We start from the raw sequence: 25,965 nt of genomic DNA, 5'->3' as shown, positions 1-25,965 counted from the left end.
AGTAGACAAACGTGCTGGAGAAACTCAGCGGGTGCAGCAGCATCTATGGGGCTGACATCTAGACTTCAACTCCCCCTCCCATTCCCCGTCCTAGCCCTCAGCCCTCGGGCTCCTCCTCCTCCTTTTTCCTTCCATCTCCTCGCATAGATGCTGCTGCACCCGCTGAGTTTCTCCTGCACTTTTGTCTACCTTCGATTTTCCGGCATCTGCAGTTCCTTCTTAAACAATCAGCCATGATAGAATGACGGAGTTCACTCGATGGGCCGAACGGCCTAATTCTACTCCTACACCTTGTGAACTTGTGAAAACCTCAAATGGCTCTGGATTTGCCCACACAAAGAGCATCTTGAGGCATAGAGTATTATAGCATTGAAATAGTATTATACCCTTCAGCCCAATGAAACAGCTCTGGCAAGAAAGTAACCATTTACACTAACCTTATCACACCTAATCCCCAGATTCTACTGTGTTCAAGAAGGAACTGCAGATGCTGGAAAATCAAAGGTACACAAAAAAGCTGGAGAAACTCAGCAGGTGCAGCAGCATCTTTGGAGCGCTGGAAATAGGCAATGTTTCGGGCCGAAAGCCTTCTTCAGACTGATAGGTGGTGGCGGGGAGAAGGAAGGGAAAACGGAGGAGGAGCCCGAGGGCTGAGGGGTAGGACGGGGAATGGGAGGGGGAGTTGAAGTCTAGATGTCAGCTGATCTACATCGGTGAGACCAAGCGGAGGTTGGGCGATCGTTTCGCCGAACACCTCCGCTCGGTCCGCAAGAACCTACCTGACCTCCCGGTGGCTCAGCACTTCCACTCCCCCTCCCATTCCCAGTCCGACCTTTCTGTCCTGGGCCTCCTCCATGACCAGAGTGAGCAACACCGGAAATTGGAGGAACAGCTCCTCATATTCCGCTTGGGGACTCTGCATCCTGCAGGCATGAACATTGAATTCTCCCAATTTTGTTAACATTTGCTGTCTCCTCCTCTTCCTCAGCCCTCGGGCTGTCTCCTCCCATCCCTCAGCCCTCGGGCTCCTCCTCCTCCTTTTACAATATACAATATACAATATTTATTACGTCATTTGAACCTCAGTGAGACTCAAACGAAACTCCGTTTCCACAGCCATACAAACAAAGACAATTTCCTACATACATACACACAATTCAATTTACAGAAACATCCATCACAGTGAACCCACTGTGATGGAAGGCAAAGTCTTTTCTCTCCCCTGTTCTCCATTTCTCTCCCGATGTCGAAGTCCCAGGCGGGCGATGATAAGTCCCACAGCCATTTTTGGCCGTGCCGGGCGATGTACGGCCCCAGCTCCAGGTCTAAATGTCACAAAGTTGGACCCTCCGGCAGGCGCTCGAATGTCCCACGGCCATTAAGCCGCGCCGGGCGATGTACGGCCCCGCTCCGGGTCATTCCAACCCCGCGACACGGGCTGGAGAAGTTGCGTTGCAGGAGCTCCGGAAAGCGGTCTCTCACCCGGACCCGCGAGCTCCCGATGACCCAGTCCACCGGACCTGCGGCTGCAGCTGGAGCCTCTGAGCTACGTGGTCGGGCCTTGGAGTGAGTCACCACCGCTCCCCACGCTCCGATGCCGGCCAGCCCCACGATGGTGAGTAGTCCGCAGCTCCGCAGGTTCCGGGACTAGAGCCCCCAGGTCATTCCAGCTGGAGGCCGCTCCACGGTGCTAGGCCCCAACGACAATGGAGACCCGACAGGAAAAAGGTCGGGTCTCCCGTACAGGGAAGAGATTTTAAAAAAGTTTCCCCCTCCCCCCACATATACAAAGTTAAAAACACTATTAAAAAACACAACCAACTACATTTAACTAGACAAAAAAAAAAAAAAAATACTGACAGGCAACACAGAGTCGCGCCGCCACTTTTTCCTTCGTTCCCTTCAGTCTGAAGAAGGGTTTCCGCCCAAAACGTTGCCTATTTCCTACGCTCCATAGATGCTGCTGCACCCACTGAGTTTCTCCAGCTTTTTTGTGTAACCCAGATTCTACTGCTCGCTTACACACAGGGTAATTTATAAACATACCAACTTGGAATATGAGAGCAGTAGAGAGTGTCTGAGGAAACTCATATGATCAGAGGGAGAGCATGCAAACTCCACACAGACAGACCGGACAATCAGCATTGAATCAGGGTTGTGTGAGACATCAGCTGTACCCCTGGGCCACTTGAAAAATATTTATTTCAGCATTTTATCATCTCCACTGGAAATTATATTAGCCTTAAAAGCTCTCTTGCACATGTCGAGTTTTTGTGTTGCTTACGAGATTTTTCAACATAATAAAATGCTGCCTTTCACCTTGGTTCATGATCACTCACAACAGCCAATTTTAACACCAAAATCAAGTTGTTGAAACCACTTTCCTCAGTTTGTAGGTCTATAGTAAATAATTAACTATTTCACATAGGCAAATATCTAAAGTAAAAGCATTTGTTATAAATGAACTAAATTCAATGGAATCAGAACATTTCAGAAACTGAAATATTATTAAAGTGCTTTAATTTCATTTAGATTGCAGCAAATTTGCTTAATGTTTGTATAAAAAAATATTATGGAATCAGTAATTTCTAAATATCATTAAAATGCTTTAATTTCCTTTTAATTATAACAGCTATCCTTTACATTTGTACACAAAAAAAAACACTTGCTTATATTCTAACTCCCAGATCTCCTAATGCAACTACTCTGAATCAGTAATTGATTTTGCTCTTTTCAGTTACTGGCAATCAATCCTATAATCATAGCATGTTCTGTTTTTGCCACTCGTGCAAGAAACTTTGATCAAAAATATGAAATGTTGAAGTGTTTCACTCTGTACCCTTGGTTTCTTTCAGACTATCACTAATGGAGAAGTTGCCTTCAAGAAAATTAGCAAAAGAATTTAAAAGACAGGAGCCGCATCAAAAGTAAATGAAGTCAGAACCGCACTCTGTTAATGAAATGAAAGCAATCATTTTTAGATTCAAAGACACAGATGGATTTTTATTTAGTTAGTTCCGTAAGAAAATATTTTTTAAAAACTCTCTGTCCACGTTAAGTGCATAACAAAATATGTCAGACTATCAAAGTTTCAAGTCTCTCATTTGCTAATCAATTTTAACAGTGCCTAGAAGGAAAAAATGACCCATAGAATTATTTGATTTGTGTAAACTGAATGATGATGATTGCCTTAAAGCAAATTTGCAACACATTTAGCCAGATGCCCAATTTTTATAGAAAAATCAAGTTCTGTAATAAAAACAGTTATTGATGTGAAATTTCAGTGCTATAAAGATGTTGCTAAACCTACTAAGTACTTCCAGTATTCTCTATATTTCTATGTCTAAGCAACAATGAAGTGAACATTTTGAAAGGGATACATTTTCCTCAAAACACCAATTTTGCCAACTGTTACAAGGGAACAGGTTCACGGATCAGACTAGCAGAACAGTAAAAGGCTCACTCGTCTCTTTAGTTACAAATCAGTTTTATTGGCAAGAGAGAGAACAAAAACAAGCTTTTGGTCCTCGCGGGGTCCGTTTTACAGCCGCACACCTCTCTCTCTGCCTCCGTGGCGCTGATCGTGACTCAGCCCGTCGGTCAACCCCTCTCGTACATGAACTTTTTATTTGATAATAGAAATATTCTTAATTAATATAAAATAATCTAAAATAAATCTCTTAATGACTGAAAGATAATTGATAAATTATAAAGGGCATTGTACATTTGACAAAAAAGTGTTTCCCTTAAAGGTTATTTGTGGCCATTCTCCCCTTTAAATAAATTATTTCCTAAGTCCAGAGAGAGCTGCTCTTAACGTTGCCATTAACTAAGTGGGTCTGTCCCACTTGGATGTCATTTACACGTAATTTACGTGTCATAATTTACGTGTCACGACGCATGACGCACGTGTTGTGCCACGCACGTGATGCGCGCATGGCGCGTGGTGACGTATGCAGTGACGCCCCAGGATTTTGGTATGTACAAAATCATCTGCGTGACGTGCAAATGATGCCCAAGTGGGACAGTCCCTTAAGAGATTACAATTTAAAATCTCTCATTGTCTCCTCTGGCTGTACGCGCTCCATATCCCTCCATTCCCTGCATATCCATGTGGCTTTCTAAAGCCTCTTCAATGTCACTATCATATCTGCCTCCACTCCTGGCAGTGTGTGTGTTGTATCTCACATTATTAAAAAAATTATAGCCAGTGATGCAGATCAAATCATAATACGGTTGATACAGTTTTGATCACATGTCAGGAAAATAAAGTGCTGAAAAATATAATCGTCACCAAGTTTAAAATTTTGGTATGAATTCAACCCGAGAAAATCTCACCTTCCAGATTTATCGATCAATGTTTTCTATCTGACATTGGTTGATCAATCTTTATGTGTAGGAAGGAATTGCAGATGCTGGTTGAAACCGAAGATAGACACAAAAAGCTGGAGTATCTCAGCGGAACAGGCAGCATCTCTTGAGAGAAGGAATGGGTGACGTTTTGGGTCGAAACCCTTCCTCAGCCTTCAATCTTCATGGTGGGACTACTAGTGCCACCTGGTGGCAATATCCTACGAGAGAAAAATTAAATATACAGGGTACAGGGTACTAAATAATTTTTTAAGTAGATCATCATTTAAAGGGACCCTCATTTATTTATCAGGGAGCCTATTCTGCAACCGTTGTGTTCGGTTATAATAGCCTTTTGTTGTTAAGCAAGTAGCAGTGAATCAAGAAGCAGATAAGAAAAAGAACTTTCACAATACCATTCACTCTATTTTGCTGATATACAATATAGAACAGTACAGCATGGGCATAGACTCTTTGACCCCCAATGTCTGTGCTGAACATAATGCTAAGTTAATCTCCTCTGTCTGCAAATGATCCATCTCGCTCCATTCCCTGCATATCCATGTGCCTTTTTTAAAAGCCTCTTAAATGCCACTATCATATTTGCTTCCACCACAGCTGGCAGAGATCACAATATAAACAAATACTTTTAATGTATTTCATGTGCATGGAAAAAAATATAGCATTAAATTAAGGGACAGAAGTTTAGGGGTAACATGAGGGGGAACTTCTTTACTCAGAGAGTGGTAGCGGTGTGGAATGAGCTTCCAGTGGAAGTGGTGGAGGCAGGTTCGTTGGTATCATTTAAAAATAAATTGGATATGCATATGGATGAGAAGGGAATGGAGGGTTATGGTATGAGTGCAGGCAGGTGGGACTAAGGGAAAAAAAGTTGTGTCGGCACGGACTTGTAGGGCCGAGATGGCCTGTTTCCGTGCTGTAATTGTTATATGGTTATATGGTTATTTGCATTATATTTACCTATGTAAGAAAATGTAGTTCTGGTTAGGATTTGCCAAGGATTCCTCTCAAGATTTCCCAAGTAACAACTGAAAAATTCCAATCTAGTAAGCTGGATGGTTAGACACAAAATGCTGGAGTGACTCAATGGGCGAGGCAGCATCTCTGGAGAGAAGGAATGGGCGATGTTTCGGGTCGAGACCCTTCTTCAGACTTCAATTTAAACCAGCATCTGCAGTTCTTTCTTACACACGCTGGACGGTTAAATGTATTGTGCTAAAATGTATTGATGTATTAAAAATCAACATTTAAGACAAGTGCTTTTTAAATAAAATGATTAAACTATTGTAGAGCCCCGAAATTATGGCTGTTTCTTTGTGCGTGCTGGATTAAGCACGTAGCATCAAAGGATAAAACGCCTTAGATTTCACCTTGGTAGAAGATCGCATTCAATATAAAATCAAACAAATAAAGATATTTATGAAAAAGTCACATTTGGAGATGAAGGAAGAAAGAATAAATTGGGGCTTTTAGTAAGACAACAAAACATATTGAGCTATTAAAGAGACCATCATTTACATTACAATTCTATCATCTACAAATACTTGCTTGCTATTTAAACCAAACTTTTTAAAGTACAAATCCCTAGATTAGATTCCTTAATATATTTTATTGAGTAAAGAGCATGTAACCACAACATATTTGTCTGTTGCTAAACACAAAATGCTGGAGGAACTCAGCCGGTCAGGCAGCATCTGTTGAGGGTACACAAAAATGCTGGAGAAACTCAGCGGGTGCAGCAGCATCTATGGAGCCAAAACGTTGCCTATTTCCTTCGCTCCATAGATGCTGCTGCACCCGCTGAGTTTCTCCAGCATTTTTGTGTACCTTCGATTTTCCAGCATCTGCAGTCCCTTCTTAAGCATCTGGTGAGGGAATTGGACAGGTGATGTTTCGGGTTGGGACCCTTCAGGATTCCCTCCTGAAACGTCGCTTTTCCATTCCCTCCACAGATTCTGACTGTCCCTCTGAGTTCCTGCATCCATTCTAGAGTCCAGGGTGCTAGAAATGTTACAGATCTAGAATTCACTCTACAGCAGGACAGTTGGTTAAAAAAACGTTTTCACAGAACGAGTGTGTGGAGTAATGAAAAATGCCATTGCAGGTTAATGTGTGATATATATGAATGGGACCTTGCAGATAAACCGTGTCCCATTCATATATATCCCACATTATATATATATAGTGAAGGTAATGAAGCTCAAAGAAGATAAATAGCAAAGGAGAGATATTGAACAGTGAGAAACGATGCAAATATATCACAGAGACCGGCAATATTTGTTTCAAAACGAGAAGCAACTAGTGTGCATACTCTGCCTTCTTCCCTGTACCTGTGGTGCTGCGGTCTTCCCTGCAACAGATGGCAGTCTACACTCAAGGCACTTGCAGTGCTAAGGACATGCATCAAACGTTGCAACTCCCAGTAGCCGCTAGGGCAAATGGAAACTCTGGAGTGGATTAATGGACTGCACGATAGTGCCAATCTAAATGTGGAAGATGTACAAATTCATTATGTCAGCAAGGTTATGAAATTATCGACATATACATAATGAGATTATGTTGCTTGGATTAGAGTAGCCACTAGAAGGGGAAGTTGGCTGGAGAAATTTGGATTGCTTTAAGAGTTAAGAGCATTTAATTGTCATAGGCACCAGAAACAGAGCAGTGAAATTCTTACTTGTTGCAGATCTTAATACCACTACACAACGAATATATACACAATAAAGAATAATACAATACATTATCAGTAATACTGGGAACTGTACTATATCAGGAAGTCTTGATGCAGCTCTCTGGGAATTTGGTTAGGCCACATTTGGAGTATTGTGAGCAGTTTTGGTCGACCCATTAGAGGAAAGATGTGAAGCTTTGGAGAAGGTGCAGATGAGGTTTACCAGAATGCTGCCAGGATTAGAGAGTTTCAGCTACTGGGAGAGGTTGGATAGACGGATTGTTTTCTCTTGAACATCAGAAGTTGAGGAGAGACTTGATAGAAGTATATAAAATTATGAGAAACATAGATAGGGCAGACAGTCGGAACGTTTCCCCCCAGGGTTGAAATGTCCAACACTAGAGGGCAGAGATCTAAGGTGAGAGGGGAAAAGTTTAATGGCAATTTTTTTCTACACAGAGAGTAGTGGGAGCCTGGAGCGCTTTGCCAGGGGTGGAGGCAGATACGATAGTGGTGTATTAGAGGCTTTTAGATATGCACATGAAAGTGCATGGATCATGTACAGGCAGATGAGATTACTTTAATGTGACTTCATGTTCAAACAAACATTGTGGGCTAAAGGACCCATTCCTGTACTTTACTGTTCTATAGGAGTTAGATGTGGCCCTTGTGGCTAATGGGATCAGGGGTATGGCAAGAAGGCAGGTACAGGATACTGAGTTGGATGAGCAGCCATGATCTTATTGAATGGCGGTGCAGGCTCGAAGGGCCGAATGGCCTACTCCTGCACCTATTTTCTATGTTTCTATATCTATGTTCATGTCTATGTTTCAGTGCAAGTATGCAGTGCAATACATACAAATTTGACAGTAAATTGTTGCTGAGGTAGGGTTGTGGTTAGTGTTGCGCAGTGTGGCTCAATATTCTGTTGGTTGATGGGAGAAGTTGCCTCGGAATAATGGTTCTCAGGCTTCTGTACCTTCTTCTTGATGGTAGTTAATGAGATGAGAGCATGGGCAGGGTGGTGTGGGGCTTGGATGATATCGGCTTCCTTTTTGAAGCAATGCTTCCTACAGATCCCTTTGATGGTGGGGATGTCAATATCAATGATGGACCAGGCAATTTTCACCATTTTTTGCTGCCTCCTACATTCTCGGGCACAGGCTGTGATGCAACCAGTGGAAAGACTATACATGATTACAATTAAACCATCCATAGTGTACAGATACAGGATAAAGGGAATAATGTTTAGTGCAAGACAAAGTCTAGTAAAGTCTGATAAAGGAAACTCATAGGGTCTCCAACGAGATAGATGGTAGGTCAGGACTGCTCTCTAGTTGGTGATTGGGTGGTGTCTGATCAGTTGCATGATAACAGCTGGGAAGAAACTCTCCCTGAACCTGGAGATATGTGTTTTCGCACTTTTGTACCTCCTGCCTGATAGGAGAGGGGAGAATAGGGAGTGACCGGGGTTAGACACATCCTTGATTATGCTGCTGGCCTTGCCGAATCAGCGTGAAGTGTCAATGGAGTTAATAGAAGGGAGGTTATACAGAAAAGCTGGAGAAACTCAGCGGGTGCAGCAGCATCTATGGAGCGAAGGAAATAGGCAACGTTTCGGGCCGAAACCCTTCTTCAGACTGATCGGGGGTGGGGGTGGGTCGGGACAAGAAAGGGAAAAGGAGGAGTAGCCAGAAGGCTGGAGGGTGGGAGGAGATAGTAGGGGAGCTGAGGAAGGGGAGGAGACAGCAAGGACTAACAGAATTGGGAGAATTCGATGTTCATGCCCCGGGGGTGTAGACTCCCCAAACGGAATATGAGGTGCTGTTCCTCCAATTTCCGGTGCTGCTCGCTATGGCCATGGAGGAGACCCAGGACAGAGAGGTCGGAGGCGGAGTGGGAGGGGGAGTTGAAGTGCTGAGCCACCGGGAGGTCAGCTTGGTTATTGCGGACCGAGCGGAGGTGTTCGGCGAAACGATCGCCCAACCTCCGCTTGGTCTCACCGATATAGATCTGCTGGCATCTAGAGCAGCGGACGCAATAGATGAGGTTGGAAGAGATGCAGGTAAACCTCTGTCGCACCTGGAACGACTGCTTGGGTCCTTGAACGGAGTCGAGGGGGGAGGCAAAGGGAGGTTGGTTTGCATGAGGGTCTGGGCTGCGAACACAACCCTCTACAATTTCTGTAGAAAGGAACTGCAGATACTGGTTTAAACTGAAGATAAGGCACAAAAAACTGGCTTTCTTCAGTCAGACCCGAAACATCACCCATTCCTTCTCTCCAGAGATGCTGCATGGCCAGCTGAGTTACATCCAGCATTTTGTGTCTATCTTCTCTACAATTTCTTGAGGTTTTGCACTGCGCTGTTCCCAAACCATGCTGTGATGCATCCCGATAAAATGCTTTCTATGGCACATCTGTAGATTTTATTCTCAGCCCTCCCCGTCTTAGCTTAAACCCCCAGCCTGTTCATTTCCCCCCCCCCACACACAGTGCTGCTGCCATGAAGGCAACTGTACATGGACAATTTGAGGGAGCTGAGAAGTCGATGCCTTTACCTGTGAGTGAATCCCGTCCTGTTGTATTGCTCTCCGGCTCCAGAGATTGCAGGCGGTCTGGGCAGAGGGGCGGGCGGGCGGTCTGGTGCGGTCCGCTCAGCTCAGCTCAGTTTAGCTCCGGGACTGAATTCGGTTTGTGTTGGGGAATGATTCGTGGCTCCACCTGCCTGGTTTTAAACTGCACATCCGCCTAACCCGGTGGGCCGGAGGAGAAGGAGTAAAGCCGTGCATTTCTCAGGAGTGCATGCAAGGTCTGTAACCCTGCAGCTGACAGTAAGCCATCACCCTCCAGTGCAACGCAACATCGTCCCAACACCCACATTGCATCTTGTAATTTTGGCTGCAATGCACAAACTTAACCCCACAAGCAAAACACTGAAAGCAAAGGCAATAAGGCTGGAGCTGGTAACTGGTGTATCTCAGCCTTTTCTATTTCCCTTTGAAACCCCTACTCTGAACAACAAGCCCAATGTACCCCTGGCTGGACTCTCCCCTAAGCTAAAACAAGCTCTACATCTTGTACCCTAGCTCACATCTGGGCCTATTCATCCATCCGTCCCTCCCCTCCCCTCCCCTCTTGAGCTCGCACTGACTCTTGATAGCTCTCTTCCATGTGGAATATTAATTAAAACAAATTCTCATCCATGGTTTTAAACTCCTCTAGGCCTCACCTTTCCTCTCAACCCCCTCATCTCCAGCATCTCTTACAGCCTTCGTGCTCATCCTGATTTTTAAAAGATGCAATATTGCCAGATGTGCCTTCAGCTTGCAAGGATCCACTATCAGGCATTCATGCACTAGGCCTGCCTGGTTCACATCTTTCTCCAATTCCAAATAGCATGCCCATTGCAACCAGGGCAATTCCCCATCCGCCACAATGTGGTTTCTTAATATCCTGGAGTAAGATGCTGATTCTGCAGCTTCAGCAGTTCCTCAGTATGTTCTGCACCTTCCTTCGTCAACTGAGATTTTGATCTTACACCTGACTCGCTGATTTGTAGGGCAATGCCAAACTTCGTTAAAGTTCCTATAAAGAGCCCTGGGTCATTTTGCGGTGTTGAAGAAATAGTTAGCAGTGCTGAGAGGTTGCTAGATTTGACGGTCGGACTAGAGAGAGTCTTGGTGAAAGATGAGCCACTGTTCTCGAGGACTAGAGTCGATGAGGTTCTCGCCTCCTATCTGGGCCACAACCAGGCTCAGGAGCTCACCGAAGCACCCATAGAGTTGTTGCCTCACAAGCAGTCACAGGGAGAACGTGCAAACTCCGCGCAGACAGCAGCCGAGGTCAGGATTGAACCCGGGTCTCTAACTTTGTGAGGCAGCAGCTACGCCACCGTGCCACTAATTCTTGGAGGAGTAATTTCCAGACAGACAACACTCCCACAGGGTAGACACAACATGCTGGAGTAAGTCAGAGGGACAGGCAGCATCTCTGGAGAGAAGGAATGGGTGACGTTTCAGATCGAGACCCTTCTTCGGACTCAAGTCTCGACCCGAAACATCACCCATCTCTCCAGAGCTGCTGCCTGTCTCGCTGATTTGCTCCAGCAGTTTGTGTCTATCTTCGATTTAAACCAGCACTTGCAATTCTTTCCTATATATAGTGTGGACGAGGCACTGTGGTCTGCATGGGCAAGTTGGGCTGAAGGAGCCTGTTTCCATGCTGTAACTCTATGACTATAACTCTTGATGTCTTCACTGCTCACAACTGAAGTCACGGTTAAAATAAAGCAGAAAATTATCCACAGCATCAGCTCGTGACACATCTTTATTTTTAAGTGAGAGTTTTATATTTATCAGTATGTTTCTTGGGTATTAAAACTACCCTAATGATATTCTCATAATAGATCTCCAAAAATTAATCATCGGTGATATTTTCTGTATTACTAAATCTCTGTTCTTGACCGCTTTTGGCCTTCTGTGCTGTGATTTCTGAGAGAAGGCCGCCACCTACGGCCGTCATTTTTGGCCACCTCGCTCAGAGCCCCCCTCCGCCGCATGTGTGCCGAGGATTTTTCCCGTTGATGAAAAATGACAGAGATATTAATGTATTTACAAAATTCCCCATTCTCTCTGCTGCCCGAGCTGGAGGGAGGGGGAGGGACTATAAAACCAGGAAGTGGTGTGCCTCAATCAGTCTCTGCAAGCGGTGTGCCTCAATCAGTCTCTGCAAGTGGTGTGCCTCAATCAGAACTCTGAATAACACTGAACAAATGTCTCCATAGCTGTGAGTACCCATAATGTGGTTTGAAAATGAAAATATGGGTAGTTTGAGGAAAAAAGCACTGCCTGCAAATGGTTGTTTGGGTTGAAGTAAAAAGGCCCCCCTCTCTCTCTCCCCTCCCCTCTCTCCCCCACCCCTCTCTCCCTCTCTCTCCCCCCCCTCTCTCTTCTCTCCCCCCCCCTCTCCCCCTCTCCTTCTCTCTCCCCTCCTCTCTCCCCCCCCCTCTCCCCCCCTCTCTCTGCCCCCCCCTCTCTCTTTCCCCCCCCTCTCTCTCTCCAAACCCCCCCCTCTCTCTCCCCCCCCCTCTAGATGTGACCCCTCTCTCTCCTCCCCCTCTCTCTCCTCCCCTCCTCCCCCACCTTTCCCGCCTCCCCCCCCCCACAACCGCACGTTGGGGGAACAGACCCAACGGGTCTGCACTTGGTCTAGTTTTTAACTAGATTCGTCCAAAGCTTTCTGTCACTGATTGAAGAACCCATTTTTACCACTGCTGAATGGTCCAAAAAATATTTAAAAGGCAGTGAAGGACATAAAGTGCTGGGGTAACTCAGCAGGTCACCCTCTCCAGTATAATGTCATCCTTGGTTTATGCACGATGCACTATGTTCCATATGTGGCCTTACCAACATCCGATGAAGCTAATAATAATGAAGCCCCAACTCTTGTACTCAATACACTGGTCAATGAAGACAAGTGTGTCAAATGCTAAAATGTAGAAACAAGGAACTGTAGATGCTGGTTTACACAAAAGGACACAGAGTGCTAGAGTAATTCAGCGGGTCAAGCAGCATCTCTGGAAAACATGGATAGGTGCGTTTCGGGTTGGGACCATTCTTCAGACTGATTGTCAAAGGCCAGCCACACCAAAGCATCCATCTTGGACTGCTGCACACACAACCACTGTCCATCTGCTTAGACTAATTCTGCTCTTTGTGAGTGTTGTCTCAGCCTGCACAGGGACCTTTGGAAACTCAAGGCATCAGGAGGAATGCAAGGACTCAGTATACAGCACTTTATCCATCAATGATTCTTACCTAACATTGACTGATTGATTGAAAGATGCAGCATGGAAATAGACCCTTTGGCCCACCGAGGTCATGCCAACCATTGATCACCCGTTCACACCAGGTCGATGCTATCTCACTTTTGCATCCATTCTCTTAACCCCACGGACAATTGACAAAGGCCATTCACCTACAAACCGGAATGCCTTTGGCTGCTGCTGTGCTGCCTCTTCTTGGAGGAGCTATTTCCAGATAGGCAACTCTCCTGCAAGGTTGTCCTCACTGGCATTTGAGACCTTACAAACATTCAAGTGACACTCAGGCAGACATCTATACTGTTGTCACAGCCAAAGTCAGGTTCAAATATATACAGATCATGTTGGATATACTCAGTAGGTCCGGCCCCATGTTTGGGAAGAGAACCCGGGCGGCACAGCGGTAGAGTTGCTGCCTTACAGCGCCGGAGAGCCGGGTTCGATCCTGACTACAGGTGCTGTCTGTACAGAGTGTGTGTTCTTCCTGTGACCTGCGTGGGTTTTCTCAGGGTGCTCCAGTTTCCTCCCACACTCCAACGACGTACAGGTTTGTAGGTTAATTGGCTTTGATAAAATGGTAAAATTGTACCTTGTGTGTAGGATAATGTTAGTGTGCGGCGATCGCTGGTTGGCATGGAGTCGGTGGGCTGAAGGGCCTGTTTCCATGCTGTATGTCAAAACTAAACTGAATTAAACCTGTGTTAGTGTTTCATGTGTAAAACCCTATGTCACAGCCATCAAGATTACCCTTGTCTCTCGACATCTGAATCTCAGGATGTGACAGCACTAACGTACGGCGCATGTCACAATCTGTTGCTCATTGCTTCTGATACACACTACTTCTTAAGACCATATCTCACCCTCACCAGTACACGGGCACAGACAGACCAGTCCTGGACATTTGCTGCAAATGCAGACTTCCTGCAAGGTAATCTTTCAAAAGATTTCTCTTAAATGTCAAACAAAAAAAAAAACATCTCTGCCTCTAATAACTTCTGAGCAGCTATTAGTGGATGAGATGTGATTCAAACGACCATGCTATGAATGAACTGTCATAGCCCGCCAGGTAAGATTGGCTGCGCAGGTTAGGCACTGAAAGTTTAATTGCATTTGGAAACATCCCAGATAAAGTCAGTACTTTTACCAAGGGGAAAAGTTCAGTTTAGTTTATTGTCACGTGTACCGAGGTTCAGTGAAAAGGTTTAAGGTGAAAAGGTACCCTCTTTTGTGAGAGGGAGGTGCACATTTTACATCTGAGGAGACCTAAAGGTGGCACAGTGGTGCAGCAGTTAGTGCTGCTGCCTGACACCTCCAGTGACCTCCCTGCTTCGATCCTGACCTCCTGTGTGAGGAGTCGACATGTTCTCTGTGTGACCTTATGGGTTTCCTCCGGGTGCTCCAATTTCTTCCCACATCCTAAAGACATAAGGTGTTGAGGTATACAGTAAATTTGTTCTAGTGAAGGCAGGCGGGAGGGGGCGGAGAGAGTATCAGGAGGATCTTGATGGATAGGTGAGGGAGAACAGGTTACTGGAAAATAAGTGGATGTATAGGATTGATTAGAATGCTACGAGAGCCAGCATAGAGTCGATGGGTTGAATGGTTTCCTTTCAAAAGAGTCATACAGTGGGAACAGGCCCTTCGGCCCAACTTGCCCACACCGGCCAACATGTCCCATCTACGCTAGTCTCACAGTGCGTTTGTCCCATATCCCTCTAAACTTGTCCTATCCATGAAACTAATTGCTTCTTGGACGTTGCGATAGTCCCTGCCTCAACCACCTCCTCAGCAGCTCATTCCATAAACCCACCACCCTTTGCGTGAAAAAGTTACCCCTCAGATTCCTATAAAATCTTTCCTCCTTCACCTTAAACCTATGCCTTCAGTGTTGTAAGAAAATATCAATTGGGATGAAAATGAATAAGAGTGATGTCAGGCTTTGCATGAAATCACATTTAACATTCTCGAAAAATGGATTTAATTGATACTTTTCAAGACGTACTTTTCCAAAAATTATTATATGTTTTATAAAGGGTATTATTATAAAGGGTGTTATTATATATAGGGTAATGATGTTGCTTTTTCCTGCCCCTCCCCTTGATGCCACCAGCAAATTTAATATACACCATGATAGACACAAAACGCTGGAGTAACTCAGCAGGACAGGCTGCATCTCTGGAGAGAAGGAATGGGTAACGTTTTGGTTCGAGACCCTTCTTCAGACATCTTGAGTCTCGACCCGAAACGTTACCCATTCCTGCTCTCCAGAGATGCTGCCTGTCCCGCTGAGTTACTCAGGCTTTTTGTGTCTGTCTTTGGGGTAAACCAGCATCTGCAGTTCCTTCCTACACTTAATATACGCCATATTCTTTGTGCAGAATGGAGAGCTATGAAGAGTTCTGCAAGGCTCACCTTGCTCAGATCCAATGCAAGGTCAAGATGGAGCAACGTTCTCTGCCGGCATCGAACTCCAGAGGCTCTTTGATTCGGTTTCACGGTGTTGCTGTTCTTTCACCACTGGCAAGTGATCATGGCCTTGCCACGAGGTCCAATTAGTTCCTTGTGCTTTTCGCGTATTAAATCGGATGTCTTCAGAAATGTTCATTGATTGCAGTGTTTTTTACCCTAAAATGATAACGAATAACTAGAAAGGCACAAAGTGCTGGAGTAACTCAGTGGGTCAGGCAGCATTTCTGGAGAACATGGGTAGGTGACGTTTCGGGTCGGGTCCTTTCTTCAGACTCGTTGCAGGGAGGGGGCGGGAACGAAAGCTGGAAAAGAGGGGAAACGGCACAGTTCATGGCCGGTGATAGGAGTTGTTCTATAAAGTGTGATGGTGGTGCGATGCTCTGTCCTGCCCCTCCTCTTTTCCACTCCCCTGCAAACTGTCTGACCGGCCCGGCATGGTGGCGCAGTGGTAGAGTTGCTGCCTTACAGTGCCAGAGATCCAAGTTCGATCATGACTACGGGTGCTGTCTGTATGGAGTTTGTGCGTTCTTCCCGTGACCTTCGTGGGTTTTCTCCGGGAGCTCCAGTTTCTTCCCACACTCCAAAGACGTACAAGTTTGAAGACTAATTGGCTTGGTGTAATTGTAAGTTGGCCCTACTGTGTGTAGGATAGCGTAAGTGTACGGGGATCACTGGTCGGAGCAGACTTACGTTGTATTTCTAAACTGTAAACTAAACTAAAGAGTTCCGACCCAAAACATCACCTGTCCGTGTTCTCCACAGATACTGCCTGAGTTACTACAGCATTTTGTGACTTTCTTTGGTATAAACCAGCACTTGCAGTTCCTTGTTATTACATGAATAGCAAGACATTTGAAATCAAACAAATCTGTCAATTTATTTAAAATTTTAAAGATGCAGTAATTTTCCATTACTTACTGTGGGGAATGTGTATGAATATTCTGTGCCGGTCCAGACTTGGACAGGGAGATATTCCCCGTTTATTTCAAAGGGGATTTTCCATTTATACTTTCCGCCTTCCTTAATATCTGTCAGGATTATCACACAGGTCATTTAGGTGATCGTTCTGGTTTTGTATCTACGTCAAAGACTGGTGAAGCTACTGCCTAACAACGGCATAGACCCGTGTTCGATTCCGAACTTGGATGCTGTCTGTGTGGAGTTTGCGTGTCTTCCCTGTGACCGCATGGGTTTCTTCTGGATGTTCTTGCTTCCTCAAACATCCCAAAAGACGTGTGGGTTTGTAAATTAATTGTAAATTGCCCCCAATGTGCGTCGGGTAAGTGGGATAACATAGAACTAGTGTGAACAGATGATTGATGATCAGCATGGACCCGATGGGCCGAAGGGCCTGTTCTCATGCTGCATCTTTCAATCAAATCAAATAAACTACAATCAATTGATATTTTGCTAATTCGATTTATAATTCAACAAGTCCTTTAAGTGCTTTTAACATTTATTTTCAAGCTTTTAATAATTTTTGAATGTCTAAAATATTCAGTCACGTGTGAAACGTTTCATTGCTTGAACAGTCTTGGTTGGTTTTAATCACCTTTTTTTGTGAATGATGATGGGAAGATGATGTTAGATGGTGCAAGACCTGCTGAGAGAGCTAACTGAACTGCGACTGTTGAATGTCTGACTGGTGAGAATTAAATGATAGGTGACCTCTGTTGATCCGGCAAAACAGATACTACGGCAAGGTTCCGCAACCTAGGGTGCCGGAAATTGGGTATGGTGGACCTGTATACATAAATACAACACAAGCACAAAAGGTAGAGCGAGGAGAAAGGAACAAAAGTGCAGAAAATAGTTCTCAGCGTTATAGTGTAACTGTTTTCAGCTCTCCCAGCTGAACCACTGTGCTGCCCATTATCCTGAGTATATTTTTGTACATGACAATAAAAATAAGTAATAATCTTTTGGGCCAATCATTAGTATGGATAGTGTGTTCTACAGACACAATGCAGGGCTGCATCACAGCTCGGTTCAGGAATCACTTTGCCCAAGACTGCAAAAAATTGCAAAGAGTTGTTGAAGTAGCCCAGTCCGTCACACAGTCCAGACTCCCCACCATTGACTCCATGTACACTTCTTGTTGCTTCAGCAAAGGACCTTTGCCAAACCGGTCATTCCTTTTCTTCCCAGAATCCGTCGGGCAGAAGGTACGGAAGCGTGAAAGTGCGCATCATCAGACTCAGCAGCAGCTCCTACCCCTGTGATCAGGCTTCTGAACGACCCTTCCATAAGCTAGTCAATGTCTGGATTCTCCAACCTATCTCATTGCAGACTGTATCCTGGCTTGCGGAAGGACTGGTCAGAAAATGATTACCTCCCACATCCCAAAAGTATACAGATCGGCAGCTTAATTGGTCAGTGTATATGGTCTCTCATGTTTAGGCAGGGGGTAGGAAATGCAGATCTCGAGGGAATTGGTTACATGGAGAATTAGTGGGGAATTGGGCACAAGCTCAATGTGCCTTTTATGTCACAAGGAGATATTAAATACTGTGCAAAAAACATTCATCAAATGATAAGGATTCTTTTCAGCTTTCCTCAAAACAAAGGGAAGAGATACGTGAATTGAAAGCCAGGAGTTCCTGTAAAACCTCAAACGAGAAACTGCCTGAAATACGAAGAAGTACATCATTACCGAATGTGGATGGACCATTGAACAAGGAAGCATGCAACCTGCTCCATACATTGCTGGTGAGGACTTTGTTTTTTAAATTAACTGGGTAGAAAGAAGGGACATTAGCAATGTCTGTAAAGACATTTGTAAAGACAGTGAAACACAAAACACTGTGCAAAAGCAGGACATGAGTGCAAAACACAATTAGAGAACAAGTCCATGGGAATGCAAGAGGTGATCCATAGTAGCCCAAACCCGAGGTAGGATGAGGGTGGTGCAGTTTAGTTCAAGAACCTGATGTGTGCAGGGAAGGGCACAAAGTGCTGGAGTACCTCAGCGGGACAGGCAGCATCTCTGGTGAACTTGGATGGATGACATTCCTGGACTCTGTAGAAGTGCTCCGACCCGGAATGACACCTATCCATGTTCTCCAGGGATGCCGCCTGACCTGCTGAGTTCCACCAGCACTTTGTGTCCTTTTGTGCAAACCAGCATCTGCAGTTCCTTTTCTCCACACCTGAAATGTCACCCATTCCTCTCTCCAGTGATGCTGCCTGTACTGCTGAGTTACTCCAGCATTTTGTGTCTTATCTTCAGTGTAAACCAGCAGCTGCAGTTCCTTCCTACACACCTGGTTTCTACATGATGGCTGCAGGGAAGTAGCTTTTCCTGAACCCGCTGGTGTGGGGCGTAAGATCTTCTACCTCCTGGCCGATGGTAGCAGTGAGAAGGGGACATGGCCCAGATGGTGGGATCCTTAATGATAAATGCTGCCTCCTTGAGGCAAAGCCTCTTGTAGATGCACTACTTTCAATGGTGTAGCATGGTATTAATGCTCTCCCAACACCGCCCTTCCCTTTATTTCCATTCCTTTGTGTGTAGGCTAATGTAACTGTAAAAAAACACATTTGTTGCCATTTATTTGAAAATAATTGACATGAAATCGACCCTAGAAATCTGAATGTGCAGGAAGGAACTGTAGATGCTGGTTTAAACCAAAGATCGACACAAAAAGCTGGAGTAACTCAGCGGGTCAGGCAGCATCTCTGGAGAGAAGGAATAGGTGACGTTTCGGGTCGAGACGTCATCTCCAGAGATGCTGCCTGACCCGCTGAGTTACTCCAGCTTTTTGGGCCAATCATCGGAATCTGAAGACGTTGAACAGAACGTATAACAAAACATGTTTTGAATATTAAAATTTTTTTTTTTTTTAAACCATATCTCTTCCAGATAGAACATTTTAATTGCCCTCCCCAAGAGTAAGAAACTCTTTAGCACAGGTACATCTTTGGCCATTCAGGAGTGCTATTCCAGATTGGAGCTATAACTGAGTGTAGAAGTGACTAATAAAAGATTGGCTTTCAATTACTTGATTTAGCCACGCAAAGAGCCATTTATTGAGGAAATCAGGGAACATTATTTGATTCCAAGGATGCCCAACATGCCTGGTGTTAAAGAGATGAGTGTAAAACAATTGGAAAACCACAACCACAGTGCAAATAAACCTCAAGAGTCTCCGATTGTTTCAGCCCAATTTTACCGAATAGTGAAAGGCCTGGTTAGAGTGGATGTGTAGATGTTTCCACTAGTGTGGGAGTCTAGGACCAGAGGCCATAGTCTCAGAATAAAAGGCTGTACCTTTAGAAAGGTGATGAGGAGGAATTTCTTTAGAGGGTGGTAAATCTGTGGTATTTATTGTCACAGATTGCTGTGGAGGCCAAGTTAATGGATATTTTCACGGTGGAGATTGATAGGTTTTTGATTAGTATGGGTGTCAAGCGTTATGGGGAGAAGGCTTGAGAATGGGGTCAATTGGGAAAGCTAGATCAGCCATGATTGCATGGTGATGTAGACTTAATGGGATGAATGGCCTAATTCAACGCCTATAACTTATAAACATGGATTTTGAACAGGTCACTGATGAGATTGGAGAAACACGCTCAACAAACCTTGAGGGAGCTCCCGTGTCTGCAGGGATGGCCTCCGATGTGTTTAATGAAAGAACTGATACTTCAAATCACCACAACAGTTCTTGCCTGGATCGCCTCGTGAGGAATAATCCGAGGGTCAACAGTTGCATGAATAATGGTCCAAAACCAGATGACTTTCCGAGGGCAGCCATCCATACTCTTCAAAATGCCACCGCCCCTAAAATAATTGTCACAACAAAGCACAAAGCAGCCAATTCTACCATGACGCAGGAACGCGATCGTCAGGTCTGGAGTGATGATGCCACAGAGATAATGAGGGACAACGAAAGTCATGGCACTGCATTAGATTTCTTCCATCTTCCAACCGAGGAGACTATCCTGAGAGGGGATCCAAGTTCTCAAACAATCGCACCGAGCCTACAGATCCTATTGAAAAAGTCCAGGGAGTATCGAGATAGGCAGAGACAACAAAAATTGCTGAAGAACTTGCATTTCAAAGGCGACGCAGGAAACCTTTTCGATAAGGAAAATCATTTATGTGCGAGAAAAGCTGGCAAAGGCACCAGGGAGAGAAGGACATTGTCAAACCTTGATCCAGCACTGCCAACGGTGTCTTCGCTGCATTTCACATATTTTCCCAAACAGAACAACATTTCAGTCACTACTAATGTGAGCACGGCAAAAATAACTGAATTGCTCCCTTATCTGAGTCCCACCTTATCTGAGGAGGAGAATAAAAATGACAAAATAGTTGACGTGGACCCATTATGTTCAAACTCTGGGGATCACGTTTCCCAGTCTCAGGAGGGGATGAACCAAATGTACAGAAGCCAGAATGGTGGTTTCATGATACCCAACCCACCACTGAGTGAAAGTCCAGTGTTGTCCAGAAAGTGGACCTGTTCATCACAGAGGCTGCTTGTAAATGCCCCAGTCAATGCGGGCAGTGACTTGTTTGAACAACAGAAGGACAATTGGTCAGATCCACCCACGGATCCACCAAAAATCAATGTGGCACAGAGGCAACGCATCAGTGAACTGGAAGTGAACCTGAATAGTCTGAAAGCTTTGATAACCGATTTGCAAACCACATTAACTTCATCCTGCAGCGTAGCAATGGACGAGCTGTCACTGAATGATGGAGCAACTCCACTGCAGATTGCAACGGAATCTTTGGGCATCAAATGCACATGGGATGATAATGGAACCGCTGATATTGTGGTAGCTGAATTACTGGGGAAGCAAGGAGATGATGATCAAAGTTCCCCATCGAGCGAGGAGTCAAATCTGCAAGCTGTTAGTTGTGTTCCTGTTGCATTTCAGGCCGATAATCCACAAGAATCCGTCGTACAAGAAATACACTGCCAGGGAATGTCTACATTATTCCCATAAAGTATCTACACTTCCCACGGCAGGTCTAAGTCCAAATTTTATTTCTAGTCACAAACAGAATAGCAAAGAATCCAACCATTAATAAGTCCTACGACATGGATATTCCATCTTCACTTTGGACAGAGGATGTAAACTTGAAGTAGAAGATGGATCATTCAGAACTATCAGTCACTCCAGAACTCGGACCAAACGTATTAGACCACAGCGTCAAAAGAAAATTAATGATGCACAGTGCCAGTGGTGACATGAACTGCAGCCTGTTGCTCCGATTCGAGACACTAAAATATAATTGCAACTCGAGTCTGAACTGAGAAGATAAAGAACAGTCACATAATAAGGAGCATAAAGTCTACTCACACTAAAGCGATTTTGATAAAACAGCCAAATGTTCTAATAATATTTTTTCTCAACTATTTAATGATGAATATTGTACTTTTGTAATGTACCATTAGGCTAATAAATTATTTAAAAATCACCGCAATCCTTTGTTATTACTGAAAGATTTTTAACCATGTGGAACAGTAGAGGTGCAGGCATCATATATTCTTGGTAATCCATAGCAAACCTCTTGCCTTGGTGTTACTTGGGGATGAGATCACGGCATGAGGTGATCCCTTTAATCCCTCTTGGATATATTCAGCAATCTGACATTTCCAGCAGGATAGACACAAAAAGCTGGAGTAACTCAGCGGGTCAGAAAACATCTCTGGAGAAAAGGAATAGGTGACGTTTCAGGTCGAGACCCTTCTTCAAGCTGAGAGTCAGGGGAATGGGGAACGAGAGATGCAGACAGTGATAGAGAGAGAGAGATAGAACAAATGAATGAAAGATAAGCAAAAGAGTAAAATAATCTTTGGTTTAAACCCAGCAGGATGTCAGGCTTGAAAAGAAGGCGTGGTTCTGAATTAGAATTATTATATTGCAACCTCTTGAGTGAATTTCTTCACCAGCGGCTTGTGATCGATAAATATATTCTTGTGTTCAGTAACATGTAGAGGACTCTAAAACTAGAGGTATAGTCTTATGGTGGGAGTGGAGAGGTTTAAGAAGGACCTTTGTCATCCAAAGGGTAGTTTCTATCTGGAATGAGCTGCCAGAGGAAGCTGTAGTAGCAGATACAATTGTGGCTTTTGGAGGACATCTGGACATATATTTGGAGTGGGGAGGAGGTTTTGGCGATGTTAGGGGGATTTGGGCCAAACGGGCAAATAGGACTAGTCCAATATGCTAACGTGGTTTGCATGGGAAAGATGGGCCAAAGGGTCTGTTTCCGTGCTGTGCTCTACGGCTCTATCTGTTGGACTGTTTCCAGGTAAGGAATACCCATTGCAAGTTGGCTTTCAAAAGTTAATCAATCGTTCATAATTAATAATGAATAGGTCTTTGAGAAGTCTGAAACATCAATGAAAACAGGTTTGAATGTGGACCCATTTACTCAGGGTAGGGGAATGAAAAACTAAAAGTTTAAAGTGAATGGGGCAAGACACATTTGGAAAGTGGTGAAATCATTGGACAAATTCAGCATGGATTTACGAAAGGTGAATCATGTCTGACGAATCTTATAGAATTTTTCAAGGATGTAACTAGTAGAGTGGATAAGGAAGAACCAGTGGATGTGTTAAATCTGGACTTTCAGAAGGCTTTCGACAAGGTCCCCATAAGAGATTAGTATACAAACTTAAAGCACACGGTATTGGGGGTTCAGTATTGATGTGGATAGAGAACTGGCTGGCAGACAGGAAGCAAAGAGTAGGAATAAACGGGTCCTTTTCACAATGGCAGGCAGTGACTAGTGGGGTACCGCAAGGCTCAGTGCTGGGACCCCCAGCTATTTACAATATATATTAATGATCTGGACGAGGGAATTGAATGCAACATCTCCAAGTTTGCGGATGACACGAAGCTGGGGGGCAGTGTTAGCTGTGAGGAGGATGCTAGGAGGCTGCAAGGTGACTCGGATAGGCTGGGTGAGTGGGCAAATGCATGGCAGATGCAGTATAATGTGGATAAATGTGAGGTTATCCACTTTTGGTGGCAAAAACAGGAAAGTAGACTATTATCTGAATAGTGGCTGATTAGGAAAAGGGGAGATGCAACGAGACCTGGGTGTCATGGTACACCAGTCATTGAAAGTAGGCATGCAGGTGCAGCAGGTAGTGAAGAAAGCGAATGGTATGTTAGCATTCATAGCAAAAGGATTTGAGTATAGGAGCAGGGAGGTTCTACTGCAGTTGTACAGGGTCTTGGTGAGACCACACCTGGAGTGTTGCGTACAGTTTTGGTCTCCTAATCTGAGGAAAGACATTCTTGCCATAGAGGTAGTACAGAGAAGGTTCACCAGACTGATTCCTGGGATGTCAGGACTTTCTTATGAAGAAAGACTGGATAGACTCGGCTTGTACTCGCTAGAATTTAGAAGATTGAGGGGGGGATCTTATAGAAACTTACCAAATTCTTAAGCGGTTGGACAGGCTAGATGCAAGTAGATTGTCCCCGATGTTGTGGAAGTCTAGAACAAGGGGTCACAGTTTAAGGATAAGAGGGAAATCTTTTAGGACCGAGATGAGAAAAACATTTTTCACACAGAGAGTGGTGAATCTCTGGAATTCTCTGCCACGGAGAATAGTAGAGGCCAGTTCATTGGCTTTATTTAAGAGGGAGTTAGATGTGGCCCTTGTGGCTAAAGGGATCAGTGGGTATGGAGAGAAGGCAGGTACAGGATACTGAGTTGGATGATCAGCCATGATCATATTGAATGGCGGTGCAGGCTCGAAGGGCCGAATGGCCTACTCCTGCACCTATTTTCTATGTTACTGAGTGTACCATAGATGTTGAGATCAATTTTTGCATGCCATGATTTACCGGAAGAACTTGTTTCTGATAACGGGCCTCAGTTTCGTTCAGAACTTTACACTGTACCTCGATACATGAGAGAATAAATTAATGAGGAGGAAATAATTATATGAGATTGTTACATGTCTAACAACACACCAGTTGTTGTAAAGCTTCAGTTGTTGTAAAGCTTCAGTTGTTGTTGTTGCCCATATTGTATTGCTCCTTTACAGGTGCTCTCCCCTAAATCTACCCTAAATTTACAGATGCCTCCCCTACTGCACCATTTAAGGATGCCCTCCCCTAATTCACCATTTACAGATGCCCTCCTAATTCACCATTTAAAGGTGCCCTCCCCTAAATCCCCCCCTGTCATTTACATGCCCTACCCTAAATCCACATTTGCAGGTGCCCCCCCCACCCCCTATGCAGCTCAGTCTATTCGAGATTCTAGGCACCCTCCATTATATGTAGCCATCTAGCTAGCTATCCAGCATGTAGCTCATTCCAGCTAGCTACCTAGTTTTCCAGTATGTAGCCTCAGTCTAGCAGGAGCTACCTAGCTATCCAGTATGTTGCTCAGTCTAGCTATCTATTTAGCTATCCAAGTACAGAAGGTAGTTGAGGCCAGTTCATTGGCTATATTTAAAAGGGAGTTAGATGTGGCCCTTGTGGCTAAAGGTATCAGGGGGTATGGAGAGAAGGCAGGTACAGGATACTGAGTGGGATGATCAGCCATGATCATATTGAATGGCGGTGCAGGCTCGAAGGGCTGAATGGCCTACTGCTGCACCTATTTTCTATGTATTACTAAGAATCTGAGGCACACCTTTTATTAATCAGGGTGGTGGGAGACATGGTGCTAGAGGAATTAGTTGCGGCAGGTACTATAACAGTATTTAAAAGACACTTGGACAGAAAGATCGTAAGGAAAGGTTTAGAGGGAATATGGGCCAAACGCGGGGTAATGGGACTCGCATAGATGGGGCACCTTGGTCAGCATGGACGAGTTGGGCTGAAGGGCCTGTTTCCATGCTGTATGACTAGGTGACTTGCAGAAGAATAGCCTCGATACTGCTTGCACAGTAACTGGTAGGACCATACAAGCAGATTATTGTCACTGGTCTAACCTGTCACAAAATCTCTTCCACAGCCAAAACCTTAACCTCAACATTTTTTGTGGGTCCTCTACTTCTCAGTTCTCACTCTCACATAATCACTCAAGTTCTTAAAAAATGAAAAATTTCAATAATTTTCTGTGGAGTGTAATGAAAAGAAAATGCTTTAAATCATTCCTCTCACGTGTCCTTTGGTTAACGTATTCATAGCACCAACTTTTCAAGCTGAACTGAATATAAATACAAATGAAACCCAATATTTTAAGTTTATTCTATGGGTGATTTACTGTACTTTGATGTGTTAATAAAGGCAGAGACCTAATCAAGGTAAGTTGCATTATTAATCTTACCATTTTTTTAGCCTGATCTTCAGCTACATCCACAGCAAATAAAATGGTCTGGATGTTTGTGATTTGTATTATACAATTCTAATATAAAAACAATTCAGTGAATCAGCAGGACTTTCTAATAGGGCTAACGGCAAACAGAGTTATGAGTACCTTATAATAGCATAGACATCGCTTCTCGGCCTTTTGGCTAAGATCAAGTGTAGTATCTGTTCTTATCAGTTTAATAATAGCATAGATACACACTCCGGACATATTCAGTTGGTACTGTGAAGCTTTACCTGAAAACAAATGGAAAATTAATTCTGCAATTTGTTCCGACTTTAGAGATACAGCACGGAAACCGGTGCTTTGGCCCAACGAATCTGCACCAACCAGCG

The 25,965-nt window shown here is 44.4% G+C and overlaps 2 protein-coding genes, 1 long non-coding RNA gene and 1 pseudogene across 5 annotated transcripts in view; 3 read left to right on the top strand and 1 right to left on the bottom strand.

Annotated features, from left to right (window-relative positions):
- The window catches only part of LOC129708272 (fatty acid-binding protein 1, liver-like), a 14,587-nt gene extending 11,282 nt beyond the window's left edge, over nt 1-3,305 (top strand). The window contains exon 4 of the mRNA XM_055653924.1: nt 2,856-3,305. Coding sequence (XP_055509899.1) covers nt 2,856-2,906 — 51 coding nt within the window. The 3' untranslated portion in view covers nt 2,907-3,305. The remainder of the gene's footprint in view (nt 1-2,855) is intronic.
- Nucleotides 3,306-3,498: 193 nt separating this feature from the next.
- Nucleotides 3,499-7,064, bottom strand: LOC129708274 (uncharacterized). 2 transcript variants are annotated; one of them, XR_008725316.1, is made up of 3 exons: nt 6,683-7,064; nt 4,339-4,571; nt 3,499-3,621 (listed from the first exon to the last, which is right to left on the bottom strand). It is a non-coding gene; the product is annotated as an uncharacterized LOC129708274 (long non-coding RNA). The 2 variants fall into 2 exon arrangements; XR_008725317.1 differs by having other exon boundaries at nt 6,702-7,064.
- Nucleotides 7,065-9,663: 2,599 nt separating this feature from the next.
- Nucleotides 9,664-21,769, top strand: LOC129708269 (centriolar coiled-coil protein of 110 kDa-like). 2 transcript variants are annotated; one of them, XM_055653915.1, is made up of 4 exons: nt 9,664-9,852; nt 15,243-15,384; nt 17,884-18,042; nt 19,879-21,769. In XM_055653915.1, the coding sequence occupies exons 2-4, from the start codon at nt 15,244-15,246 to the stop codon at nt 21,286-21,288; spliced, it is 1,710 nt and encodes a 569-aa protein (XP_055509890.1). In that variant the 5' UTR covers nt 9,664-9,852; nt 15,243; the 3' UTR covers nt 21,289-21,769. The 2 variants fall into 2 exon arrangements, with proteins under 2 accessions (XP_055509890.1, XP_055509891.1); XM_055653916.1 differs by lacking the exon at nt 9,664-9,852 and adding an exon at nt 13,535-13,792.
- A 3,986-nt stretch (nt 21,770-25,755) lies between these two features.
- On the top strand, nt 25,756-25,965 carry LOC129708504 (U2 spliceosomal RNA; annotated as a pseudogene).

This window comes from Leucoraja erinacea, chromosome 23 (genome assembly GCF_028641065.1).
Source record: "Leucoraja erinacea ecotype New England chromosome 23, Leri_hhj_1, whole genome shotgun sequence".
NCBI classification, from domain to species: domain Eukaryota; kingdom Metazoa; phylum Chordata; class Chondrichthyes; order Rajiformes; family Rajidae; genus Leucoraja; species Leucoraja erinaceus.
Note: the sequence above shows the minus strand (reverse complement) of the source record. Positions and strands in the feature narration are given on the sequence as shown.